Source organism: Acanthaster planci, linkage group LG12, assembly GCF_054643075.1.
Source record: "Acanthaster planci isolate LZ-2023a linkage group LG12, COTS_SCS, whole genome shotgun sequence".
NCBI classification, from domain to species: Eukaryota; Metazoa; Echinodermata; class Asteroidea; order Valvatida; family Acanthasteridae; genus Acanthaster; species Acanthaster planci.
The window spans coordinates 7,355,450-7,369,037 of NC_141788.1; the positions used below are offsets into that span (position 1 = coordinate 7,355,450).

A 13,588-nucleotide genomic window follows, 5' to 3' on the forward strand; every position below is an offset into this window, starting at 1 on the left:
ATCAAAACATCCAAAGTTCACGTGTATTGGAGTAGACAGCCAACATTCAAAACTTTCAGGTTTATTTCTGTTTTTTGGAAGACCTTTCCTTGGACTCAGTTTTCCTTTTCTGTGCCATATTATTTCTTCAGAAAGCCTTTAACTCCTGTTTTCCTACCACTAGAGCACACCACCCCGGCATCCTCCCAATGATCGCAATTGTGGTTGCCAACTCCATCATGGGGGCAGTTCACTAGCTCCGTCTCGTAGCCAGTGCAGTGCACGTCATCCAAGAGAATGTCCCCGGTGCCTTCACCGAAGTGGGCGTCGGTGGCCGCACTCACGGCACTCTGATAGCCTAGCTGTCGGCACACGACCCGGGCGTCGTCCAGATCCCAGTAGTCGTCGCACACCGTACCCCACCGGCCGTTCACTAGGATCTCTACCCGGCCGCTGAGGGGAGAAGTGCCGCCAACAAGCCGGATTCCTGTTGGCGAAATTTCAAATGGTTGAACAATTCCATGTTTGCGCAGTTCAAGAATTTTTTTATCTGTAGGCAACGAGAAATGATCCATCTAGGCCTACAGGCTAGGTCTGAATAAATGGCTGCGTTTGAAATAACACACGACTCTATGGAAACTGGCCGTGCGCCATGGCCACTATAACACACACGACTCTATGGAAACTGGCTGTGGCCACTATAATACACACCACTCTATGGAAACTGGCTGTGGCCACTATAATACACACCACTCTATGGAAACCGGCTGTGGCCACTATAATACACACCACTCTATGGAAACTGGCTGTGGCCACTATAATACACACCACTCTATGGAAACTGGCTGTGGCCACTATAATACACACGACTCTATGGAAACTGGCTGTGGCCACTATAATACACACCACTCTATGGAAACTGGCTGTGGCCACTATAATACACACGACTCTATGGAAACTGGCCGTGCGCCATTTTTTTTGGCCACTATAATACACACGACTCTATGGAAACTGGCTGAGGCCACTATAATACACACCACTCTATGGAAACTGGCTGTGGCCACTATAATACACACCACTCTATGGAAACCGGCTGTGGCCACTATAATACACACCACTCTATGGAAACTGGCTGTGGCCACTATAATACACACGACTCTATGGAAACTGGCTGTGGCCACTATAATACACACCACTCTATGGAAACTGGCTGAGGCCACTATAACACACACGACTCTATGGAAACTGGCTGTGGCCACTATAATACACACCACTCTATGGAAACTGGCTGTGGCCACTATAATACACACCACTCTATGGAAACCGGCTGTGGCCACTATAATACACACCACTCTATGGAAACTGGCTGTGGCCACTATAATACACACCACTCTATGGAAACTGGCTGTGGCCACTATAATACACACGACTCTATGGAAACTGGCTGTGGCCACTATAATACACACCACTCTATGGAAACTGGCTGTGGCCACTATAATACACACGACTCTATGGAAACTGGCCGTGCGCCATTTTTTTTTGGCCACTATAATACACACGACTCTATGGAAACTGGCTGAGGCCACTATAATACACACCACTCTATGGAAACTGGCTGTGGCCACTATAATACACACCACTCTATGGAAACTGGCTGTGGCCACTATAATACACATGACTCTATGGAAACGGGCTGTCGCCACTACACTAGAGGGGTTTCACATTAGCGCCGTCTGCGCATATCTGAATCGAAGCCGAGGCCCTCTGTGTTGAACTTCGTTGCGCGCGCCCGCGGAGTCCACACAGTACATGGAGTATCCGGTTCGTGTGACGCCACTTCAGTTTAAACCACGCCCACTGCACAAAATACACGACCATCGCAGATACGTTAGTTCGCAGTCAATTGTCGTTATTTTTCTTTGGATTTTACGCGTCGAGTTATCCTGAAAGACTCTTCCACGAAAATTTTCATCCTGAAAAGTCTGAATTTAACTTACCTTAATTTATTTTGTGTCTTGACTCCTTACTTTCAATCATCTGATCGTATTAGGAATTGAAGCTGACACATACAGCCTCGTTTTCAAACGTGGAAGTGCGCAGATTGATGCTAAAAGCGTCGTATTGGGATCCCTCAATACACTTGTGCGTAATTTCAAGCCGCAGCCAAATCAATTGGACATGGCCATACTCTGTTTTGCCTTGGTGTTAGGATCTCTTGGTCGAAACTACGGCGATAATTCTTTCATGTCAGTATTAAAAGTTAAAATTTTTTTAAATATTCAAGATTCTCGAGCACCATTTTTTGTACAAAATCAATAAATACTGATTTCTATGAGTGAAGAGTGATGACACATTCGAGAATGGTCACTTCTCTTAAATTCCACACAGCCGTGCATCCAGCATTGGTAAGATTTTATCACAGATGGGCAATACTGGACGTAAACCGGCATTTCACCATTGCTGTTAATCCTTGTGGCCATGAACATAATGTTCATGATTAGGAAAAGGTCCCTAATTTGGCTGTTGTGCTGTGCGGCACACAAAGATCTCGCTTGGTGTCTCCTTCATCAACGCCATTCACTCACCGTTCGGGCTGCAAGTCACGCCGGCGTCCTCATGGTGACCGCAGTTGTGGGTTCCCAGCCCGGAGTGCGGGCACTCGTCCAAGGAGTCCTCCGTCCCGAGGCACTGCACGTCGTCCAGGAGGATCCGGCCGGTGCCCATCCCGAAGTGGGCCGAGCCCCAGGCCGACTGGACGTTGGGGAAACCCAGCTGCCGACAGACGACCCGGGCATCGTCCAGGTCCCAGTAGTCGTCGCACACCGTGCCCCACTCCCCACGGTGGAACACTTCCACACGACCCTCCCTCGAATTGCTGCCACCTTGGAGCCGAACTGTATACAACAAAGGCAAGCCCATAATGTGATTCCTGTAACTGAACCAATTCTTATACTTGAAAAAAATTCTGATCCATATTCCGTTGACTTTCCCAGTTTTATGCATAATACCTTGAGGCTAATCGATTGAACAGAGCCAGATATGGTGGGAGTATTCCTTTTGCTGGTAGTGACATGACTGTAACGCATGCATTTCATAGTCAACCAAAGGAGCCTCCTTATCTAGAAAAATTGCGACCTCTCTTGGTCCAGCTCGGGGCTCATAGAAGAGCAGCAGTATGTGCATTGGTGCTTATGAAGTGTATTAAAAAAACTGACTGCCTATGTTTGCTGGGTTAGTGAAAACTGAAAACTGTAACCTGGAACTTGACAGAGCAAATGCTCATTTATTATGAGAGAAAAATAGCTTGTGTGACGTATAAATGTCTCTGAATAGTCAGTACTGATGGTGCAAATAATGAACCTACTGGCAACGACGCAGGATACCCCGGCGTCTTCCGAGTGCCCGCAGTTGTTGACCCCGAAACCGTTGTGTGGACACAGCGTGATGTCCGTCTCATCTCCTCGGCACTGCACGTCGTCCAGGATGATGGGCCCGCTGCCCTGACCGTAGCCAGCTTGGCCAGAGGCGGCCTGGGCCTCGTAGAACCCCAGCTGATGGCATACCACCTGAGAGACCACAAAGAAATTGAAAAAAAAAGAGCTGAAAATAAAATTATTGGATCATTTTAGAGGTGAATTCAGAATATTTTGATTCATGGTACGAGCTATTTTGAGTGGAATGAATTACTGGAAGCAAAAGCCTATGGAAGGTACTTGGACCTCGCTGAGTCGGGATAGACGGGATCCTCATACTAACGTCCTCTAACGAAACCACGGAAGAGGTCCATATGTACTCGGGGCATGGCACAAGACGTATTGACCAGGAAACAGTCGTTGGTAGCCCTCCCAACGTCGCGATCAACAAGTCGTGTGCCCAGACCCCGTAGGCCCTATAAGCCAGTCATGCGTGCATCTGAAAGGACCATGTTCGATCACAGAGTTCTTGGGCCAGAAAAATCTAAACGTGTATTTGAATGGGAGGAGGTGGTACGGTGGAGGTGTCGTACATGTGTCAAGTGTAAATGGTCCGATTTTGACAGATTTTGTACTCAGAAATATCACTAAAGCCCCAAAGGTTTTCCTTTGGCATTTAAGAAAGCCAGTAGGTGGTGAAAAAAAGTATTTTTGGTGAGTCTTTGGAATTTCGAGAACCGTTGTCATTTTACTATATATGTAATGTTGTAGAGCGCTAGTATGACGATCCCGTCCCAATTTGAAAAAGAGGAATACTAACGCTCCACTTAGCAGAGCTAACTTAGACCCTACTATGCTATCGCTGATCATGTCCAAATGTTTAAAAAACGGCAATTTTAGGGTCCAAGTCACTCGGATTAGGTAAGTTTAAGGGCCAAAGTAAGATAAGCATTGCTATACACACTAGTCACTATCCTCCATATCATTTTCACGAATCTGAGGTACTTTTTCTAGGCTTACCCGAGCATCGTTGATGTCCCAGTCGTCGTCACAGATTGTCCCCCATTCACCGTCGTGCCAGATCTCCACCCTCCCCTGACTGAAGGTTGAACCGCCCACCAAACGGAGTTGCACTGAAAAAAAAAATGGAAGAAAAGACCAAGGTTAGGTCATTTGTCTCAGATCTCGCAGGTATTATCTGCTAAAAGGCAAAATAAAATGGTAGACATTCAGTAGAAAAATCTGCGCCCATGGTGCACCACACGCATGAACATTATAGACTGGTAAGCCGGGTTCTCGTCCCGTACGTAGTCTCCATACGTCCTCCAAACAACATGCTTCCAACATGCTTCCTTTCAACCGATGAGGGGGTGCCTCTGCTCAAGGCAAATCGTAGCTCTTCAATGTTCGCACGTGATGTGTCCTTTATTTGTTGTCCTTGATAGGTCATATGGCCCATTACTGTGTGGATATATCTAAAAGCAGATCAACGACCTGGTTTCAGTCAAAATGTATGCACTAATTACCTCCAGTAGAGCAGACGACACCAGCATCCTCGTTATGGACGCAGTTGTGAACGTAGGCGTGGGGACAGGCAGCCAGCACGGATTCGTCTCCACTGCACGCCAAGTCATCCAGCCAGATGTCCCCCGTGCCGGCACCGAACTCAGCCCTACTGGCTGCCCGCTCGGCCCCAGAGAAGCCCAGCTGGCGGCATGCCACATCTGCATCAACGATGTCCCAGCTGTCGTCACACACCGTGCCCCAACGGCCGTTGAGAAAGACCTCGACCCGGCCCTCGTACGGGCCGGAACCACCGACCAGTCGGATGGATTCTGTTGAGGAATCAGACATCAAAAAGAGCAGAGACCATGGTGACTACCGACAGAGGGCACAATCAGACAGAAGGCATCACACAATCCACAGGATATAGCTTTCTCTACCATATTCAAATCTCATTTGAAAAGTGCATCAACTTTGAGACCATTTTTTTTGCAGCCAATAACAAGAGTTGCTGAGTTACCTGTTAATTTCACTACTTGTGAATGATCTCAGGCATTAGTTTAATTAGCAGCTAGAATTTTGAAAAGTTAGCGTTTCTTGTTCCCTCTGAAATTGGCCCAGGCCCAACAAACTAAGGTTGGTTGATAGATCGGTGGACCACCTACCTGCGACGCCACCACACACCACGCCAGCATCTTCCCCGTGGTTGCAGTCGTTTACGCCGATGCCCTGATGCGTGCAATCTGTCAAGCGGTCCTCGCTCCCGGTGCAGCTCACACCGTCCAGGAGGATCTCTCCCGTGCCCTGGCCGAAACGGGCCGACGTGGTAGCCTCCTGGGCGCTGCTGAACCCAAGCTCACGACAGACCACCTGGGCATCGGTCAGCCCCCACCCGTCATCGCACACCGTCCCCCAGTACCCATTAGCAAAGACCTCCAAGCGGCCTTCACTTGGTGTCGAACCACCGACCAATCGAACTACAGGAAAACAATGGACAACTCCTTCATCGTTTGACCTATGTTCTCCAAACATTGTCAAATCATCGGATCATTTTCTAAGACAAGCTTAGTTACATGGTATCTGATAAGGTCAATGGTCAAATTGTTTGTCAGAATTAGACCAAGGTTACTTCATAAATTGCTTCTTGAAATACTGAAATATTTTAATATATAAAATACAATACAAAAAAACTTGTCGTGACGAAAATGCTAACAGGCGGTCCAAAAGCCGAGATGTTTGCTCCTTATGCATAATTCAGGGAAAAAGGTAAAGATGCTGGAGGATATATATTCCATCGTGTCAATCAAGCGAACTACCTCATCAGCCTGACAGGGCAAAATCTGCCTTAAGACATGAAAACTTCCTTCAACCTCTCAGCAAGCAGGATGTTTGTTTGACCCTGAAAGTCTACTTTCAATATTCATTTACAAGTTTATTTCCCCACACGCAGCTAACCACAAAATACCCGAAGACTTTCTGTACTCACTCGCAATACTGCAGCGTACCCCAGCGTCCTCGTAATGCCCACAGTTATGGTTTCCCAGCCCGCTATGTTGACACCTAAGCACGCTCTCCTCGTCACCCAGACAGGCCACATCGTCCAGCAAGATGTCCAGCCCGGTCCCCTGGCCGAAGGCGGCATACGACACGGCCTCGATGGCATCCTGAAAGCCCAGTTCCCGGCAGATCACGGTGGCGTCGTTCAGATCCCAGCCGTCATCACACACTGTTCCCCAGCGGCCGTTGGAGAACACCTCCACGCGTCCTTCATTAGAGTCCGTACCTCCCACCAGACGAACTACGTGGCAAAATATGGCATGTACCAAACAATTCATTCTCGTGTTTGTTTGATGTAACGCTTAGTGAAACGCACTATCAAATTCAAGACATACATTATGGAGGAAAGAAACTTCCTTTTTCAGTGATTGGATGTGTTGTTGGTTTGATTTAGAAAAGAGAATAAAAGAAATCCTCACGAAGCAAGTAAAGTAATTCCCCATACCTAACATAAGCAAACATAGCTGACAAACTGCTTTGGCTTATATTTTCTTGTTTGTTTGTTGTTTATGCCATCGAAGCATCCGATCCAATTAAAATAAATGAGACATTTAATGCAAAATGCAATTTCAAGGGCACGTCATGGAAGGCTAGGCCTGATTTAAGTGCCATGTTTAGAAATAGGTCAGACTCAAGCTCATATATAACATGTTGAAGGGACTGTTTTTTCTGTTTTATACAAATTTCAAACCTAGTCTTTTGCAACGAGAAAAAGACGAGAAAAATAACAGAAAGAAAGAAAATAGGAACCCTTTGGGAGGGTTCGAACCAAGAACATCATCTACCCTTCTCGTTTATATCAACAACACTAAGCCAACCAGCTCACGTCCTTTCTCCTGTGCCTATGACAAATTAGATGCTGGTGATGTTATACTATTCAGGTTCCTGTCTGCCTGGAGCTGAAGCACCTCCTCATCGGTTGAAAAAGAGCCGTTTTGGTCAGGAATGTTTAATTTGTTGGTTGCAACGCAACTGTAACTTAACGTGTGCATTTCCTAATCGTTCTTGAACAAGCGCCTCCAGGTCTGTGGTTAATGTTCCGACCAAAGGAGCCTCCGTTGCTTAGAAAATAGCGCCCTCTCTTGGTCAAGCTCGAGGCCCATAATAAGTTTTTTGAGCAGGCTTTTTGCATGAAAAACTTCGTTTTTAGACACCGATGGGTATAATTGGATCGAGTGCACAAATTGATTTGTGTGTGTTTACATATCATTGCTGAGAAATTTCTTACTAGACGGTGAGCACACCACCCCTGCATCCTCATCGTGATCACAGTGAATGTGGTCAGCTGCGGTATGCTGGCAGTTGACCAGGGAACTCTCGTAGCCCACGCAGTCCACATTGCTCAGCAGAATTGGCCCCGTGCCACTGCCAAATGAGCCGCCAGCCGTTGGCGTCAGGGCGTCCGGGAAACCTAACTGCTTGCACGCCACGGTGGCGTCCTGCAACCCCCACCAGTCATCGCACACCGTGCCCCAGCGGCCGCCGAGGTAGATTTCCAGCCGGCCTTCGTTACGGGTAGACCCATCGACGAGACGGAGAGAATCTGTATATTGTAAAGTGTTCAAGCACGTGAAATCACGCTCAGTGAAAATGCCCCTACTTTTTAAGAATCATGCCAAAAATACACACATCACTGCACTGGTATTCAACAAATGAAATTGCTGTTATTAAATCATCCTACAAACCGAACCAAAGAAACAAATCCAGTGCTCTTTAAACTTCATTATTTGGGCCCCTAAAAGATAATAAATTTCTGATCTTTGAAATCTGAAATTCTGCAGTTTATTTGGCAAGAAACAGAGATTGATTTATGGGTTATTCCCTCAGTGTAATATCTGAAAGTTTTGCAGATATCGAAAATATTTTGTAACCTTTTTTTGCTGCAGCAGCGACTGGTTTTACTTCTACTTTAAGATGAAGAGAGGGCGCACTTTTCCTAGAAACTGAGGCTCCTTTGGTCGGACCCACTGATCTCCATCTATAATGGAGATCAATGGTCGGACCTACACTTCGCTGGTTCACAAACGACTATGAAATGCATGCACGCGTTAATGGTCTCGTCGTAGCAAAATGAACACTTCCGACCAACATGGCTCTTTTCAACCGATGAGGGGGTGCTTCCGCTCAAAGGCGGATAGAAGCAACGCTAGTGATGGTACTACAATGTATATTAGAAACCAAGGTATGTAGCAGAGCATACACATAATGCACTACAGTATATTATCCGCCTTGAGCAGAAGTACCCCTCATCGGTTGAAAAGAGCCATGTTGGATGGGAGTGTTCAGGTTGCTGTAGCGACGCGACCTTAACGCGTGCATGCATTTCACAGTCGTTTGTGAAGCAGCGAAATGCAGTTCCGACCAAAAGAGACTCTAAGGTCGAGTTCTGGAGGCCTGTTCTTGACACGCGGTTTCTTGTTCTCGCGCTTGAACGGTGGGAACACGACTCGAGAACGCTGTTCTCGGAACAGGATCACACACCACCTCCTCGTCAGGGTTTTACAGGAACACACACAAAAACTCGTGAGATTTTGATTTTTGAACAACCGCAAAACAAAGTAAAATGGCTTACAAAGCAGCAGACAATAAGAAGTTATGCAAAATTAGCATTACCAATGTTCCACAACATCATAAATGATTGTTCCTTTATAAAAAGAAAAGAATTTATCTCGTTATCAAAACATTAACCATCGAAGAACGTATGTGGATGCCCCATGCTGCTTGCCACTAAGTACGAGCGATAACCGGTTGTATGTGCCTGGCGTTCGAGCGGCCTACCCGTGAACAAGATCTCGAGCTGTTCGTGAAGATGCGAAAACAAGCTGCGCCCTCTGCTGGTCCTGCTTGGGGCTCATAAATAATAAATTATAATACCATTGCTGGTCACGCTGTTACTAGGATAATGTACTTAAAACGACAAAGTCCGCCTACCTGACGAGCTACAAACCACTCCAGCATCATCCCCGTGGTCACAATTGTGCTCCCCGATACCAGCGTGGGTGCAAGAAATCAGTGTGGCCTCGCTGCCCGTGCACTGCACGTCATCTAGGTACACCGGATCCTCCCCCCGGCCGAAGCGGGCGCCCGTGGGTGCCGACTCGGCCCCGGTGAAGCCCAGCTGGCGGCACACCACCGTGGCGTCGTTCAGGTCCCAGAGGTCATCGCAGACGGTGCCCCACACTCCATGGATTGAGATCTCCACACGCCCCTCGCGGTTGTTGTCTCCTCCCCTCAGACGAATCGAAGCTGAAGACATGATATGATTCAAACAGAAGCGATCCGTCATATTTCACATTTACCTTGCAACTTACCTTTTGAATCATTAATTAAACAATCATTTCAATTTATGAAAACAAACTTATTGTTACCAATCCGGGTTCGCGACAACATAAGTGTTGCAAATTGTACATGTATGGTTGAACTGGCGTGTACGGCTTTTGCCTTGGACTAAAAACATCGGTGTTGCAGTCCACTATTTGATAAGGAACAGTGCCTAGTCTTGAATTGAATTGTGACTCACAATTTGAGCCTGTATTCGAGTCCATCACAAGTCCGTTACAAGTCATTCAGTCTTAAGCTAATTCACGAGCCATTCAAATGAGCTGTAATTCTTTTGCCATTGTTCACCTTTATGCCTAAGACTGGCCTTGTAAAAGGACTTGTGAAAGGACTTGTGACGGACTCGAATACAACACTGGACTCAGAAGACTTGGAGGGCATCGTTACTTGCGTTGCGTTGATTGAGATGGCCTGGAACTAAAGCATTCCGACTATATTATCGCATACCATCTTCCTGGCATATGACGCCAGCGTCCTCGGAATGTCCGCAGTTGTGGGTCCCAATCGGAGGATGGCTGCAGTCTATCAGCGTGTCCTCGTTCCCAGTGCAGCCCACGTCGTCCAGTAAGATGTCCCCGGTGCCGGGACCGAAGCGGGCATTCAGTGTTGCCTCCAGGGCGTCTCCTAGGCCCAGCTGACGGCAGACCACGGCAGCGTCGCTCAGGGACCAGCCGTCGTCGCACACAGTGCCCCACCTGCCGCCGCTGTAGATCTCCACCCTGCCTTCGTGGCTGGATGACCCGCCCACAAGACGCACTGTTGGAGTAAACATTGGAAGGTTACATTATTATCCCTCCTATAAGCCTTTCAGAAGCATCGCGGACACGAGAGGAGGGCGCTAGTTTCAGTGGGTTTACTCAAACTAAATAGCGCCCTAAATATCCACATTTATGCTTAGTTTCAATAAACGAAATACTGCCTAACTTGGGATGACGACATTGCTGAAGAGGACTCATTCGATAGGGTTTATTCATGTATTCCTGTCATATCATACCGTTCACATTGCAGACGACACCCGCATCCTCCCCATGATAACAGTCGTGATTCCCCACCCCCAAGTGAGGACACTCGAACAGGTCGCTCTCCCACCCGAGACATCCCAGGTTATCTAGCAGAATGTCCCCGGATCCCGGGCCGAAGCGCGCACTGCCCAAGGAAGCCAATGCTCCGTAGAAGCCCAGCTGACGGCAGACGACTTCGGCGTCGTCGATGTCCCAATAGTCATCGCAGACCGTACCCCAGGCACCCAGATGATACAACTCCACTCGGCCCGCGTTCGGCACGTCCCCGCCAGCAAGACGAACTAGCGAAAAACAAAACAAACCACGTACAAGATTAAAATCAAAACCTCAGCTTGTTCGTTTCTCATTTTGTTTTAAGGGTTGAAATCTGGCTCAACCAAGACGTTATGACTTCACCACGTAGACACTGTATCACCGCTGACGCCCTTGACAATGCCATGCGTTTCTGTCACAATGTTTTGGCCATTCATTCTTGGATCTCTAATTCCACCCTTCCATAAAGTCAACTCTTACCTGCGGGTTGGCACACCACGCCGGCGTCCTCCGAATGTTGGCAATTGTGGTTGAAGCGATCCGTGAAAGTGCAGTCCAGCAGGGACTCTTCGGAACCGTCGCAGTCGACGTCGTCCAGGAAGATGTCGCCACTGCCCTGGCCATAGCAGGCCCCTGACCGGGCTGCCACGGCCCCAGGGAAGCCCAGCATGCGACAGGCTACTTGGGCTTCCTCCAGTCCCCAGCTGTCATCGCACACCGTGCCCCACTCCCCACCGTTGAAACGGATCTCCAAGCGGCCCTCAAAGTCCGTTTCTCCTCCCTCAAGGCGCACGTCAACCGTCGTATCTGAAAAGTCCACGTTTCGTAATAAAAAAATTATAATCTCAATCACAAGAGGGAATGTTGGCGTAAACAATGGGCCATGTTCAGGTCTGATTTGGATTGTATCACACAAGCTGCATGGTGTAAAGAAAGGTCTCTTTGTAATAATCTCCTAAAAAGACGACTTGCACTTAATTATTAAATCAACTGTATGGGAGTCGTTGCAATCCACACAAAAGGCAAAAGTTATGACCTAGGTCATTTTGACCTAAACATAACATCTTTCTTATCGAGCTTCGACCTAACCCATCCCAACCCAACTCAACCCAAACCAACTCAACCCAACCCAACCCAAACCAGCTTAGCCCAACCCAGCCCAACCCAGTCCAACCAAACCCAACTCAAAGCAACCAAGCCCAACCCAACTCAATTCACCCCAACCCACCTCAGCCCAACCCAGCTGATGAATCCATCCAATCACCGACTATCTTTTTACCTACCGGCCTGAGTCGAACACTCTACGCCTGCATCTTCGTAGTGACTGCAGTTATGATTCCCCACACCCGCGTGCGGACAGTCCTCCAATTTCTCCTCCTGGCCAGTACACATCAAGTCATCTAGGAGGATGGGGCCCGTACCAGACCCATAGCTCACCAAGGCTGAGCTAGCACCGGAAAAACCCAGGGACCGACACACGACCTCCGCCTCCTTTATATCCCACAAGTCGTCACACACAGTGCCCCAGACGCCGTGAAGTTTGACCTCAACGCGGCCGCTGTGGGCATTGGGGCCGTTGACCAGCCTCACGTGGTCATTACCACCTTCAAAAGAAATCAGAGGGGAAAACGGCTCCCTCGGAAAAAATCAGCTGGGAAGGGTTTTTGGCAACTGTCTAGCTGTCGCCTGCAAGAATACACTGTTTTCAGTTTTTAATTGCTTCGTATTTTCAAAAATTCATCCAGAACAAGGAGCCTTTTAATTTTCACAAACTTTCCTAGAAATCACAACTGCTGTTACCTGTAATCGCAGACAGAAGAATTGCAACAGACAAACAGCGAACACAAACACAAGCAGATAAGTAAAGCAAAAGACAATTTTCTGGAAAAGAAAACGAATTCCACTCAATACGAATCAAGATCTACAGTATATCGACCCAAGGCAAGTGAAATTCGACTTGATATAAAGAGGGAGTGGCTTTGTCTCGTCATTATTCTCTGCAAAATGCAGATTTTTACATTCTATGCAAGAACATTATTTTGGTTTTACCAAAAGACAAAGAATGTGGGTTTCTGTTAGCGCTGCCTTGGCAAGACCTATAATACACAACAGCAGTTACATAGCAATTTCAACATAGAAAACACCTCCTAAAAAGAGCAAGAAAAGTTGGTGCAAACATTACCATAGGACGGTCCAGTAGTTACAGCGCTTCCCCCGATGTCGTCTCGTCGATGTCTCGCCTGGCTGATTTCCCTTGCCGTCGCGCTCCTGGCTCCAACAGCTAGCCAGGCGATCGCCACGAGCAGTACCGTCGACGACGTTGAACGGTCAGATAGGCGCTTCGCCACGGTTTTCATCACTTGTCGAGTCCGAGGCTGATAACGTAAGGATACCGGAACCTCCGACGCTTGCTTTCTTGGACGGTAGGAGGGGCCGACTTCTTTCCTTAAAAAGCGAGGCAAGTAACGCTGGAATTCCTACGGTTTCACGACCGGTAAGACAATTTTGTGAGAACGAAAGAAGTTCGCGCAGGGAAGAGAAATTGCGGCTTCGGGAGGGAATTGGCGTCCGCAAAAGTAACGCAGGAAAAAGACCTCCGCTCAGCTACAACACTGAATAAGAAGTCGGGGACGAAAGCGAAAGAAATTCCGCAAAAACGAAAGGTGTCAAGTTCACCTGGCAACTGTCACACAGCCCCACTCAAAATTTGATCTTTGAGTATAAATTTTGTTCTTGTTGATA

General features: G+C 47.7%; 1 protein-coding gene across 1 annotated transcript in view; it reads right to left on the minus strand.

Annotated features, from left to right (window-relative positions):
• LOC110977712 (scavenger receptor cysteine-rich domain-containing protein DMBT1-like) overlaps window positions 1–13,588 on the minus strand; it is a 31,219-nt gene extending 17,631 nt beyond the window's left edge. Inside the window, exons 1-14 of the mRNA XM_022232059.2 lie at window positions 13,029–13,588; window positions 12,130–12,450; window positions 11,327–11,653; window positions 10,786–11,094; window positions 10,239–10,547; window positions 9,384–9,698; window positions 7,681–7,995; window positions 6,382–6,693; window positions 5,561–5,872; window positions 4,919–5,227; window positions 4,413–4,525; window positions 3,344–3,545; window positions 2,565–2,873; window positions 158–466 (exon numbers count right to left, since the gene is read on the minus strand). Of these exons, the coding sequence (XP_022087751.2) occupies window positions 158–466; window positions 2,565–2,873; window positions 3,344–3,545; window positions 4,413–4,525; window positions 4,919–5,227; window positions 5,561–5,872; window positions 6,382–6,693; window positions 7,681–7,995; window positions 9,384–9,698; window positions 10,239–10,547; window positions 10,786–11,094; window positions 11,327–11,653; window positions 12,130–12,450; window positions 13,029–13,203 (3,937 nt within the window). The 5' untranslated portion in view covers window positions 13,204–13,588. The remainder of the gene's footprint in view (window positions 1–157; window positions 467–2,564; window positions 2,874–3,343; window positions 3,546–4,412; window positions 4,526–4,918; window positions 5,228–5,560; window positions 5,873–6,381; window positions 6,694–7,680; window positions 7,996–9,383; window positions 9,699–10,238; window positions 10,548–10,785; window positions 11,095–11,326; window positions 11,654–12,129; window positions 12,451–13,028) is intronic.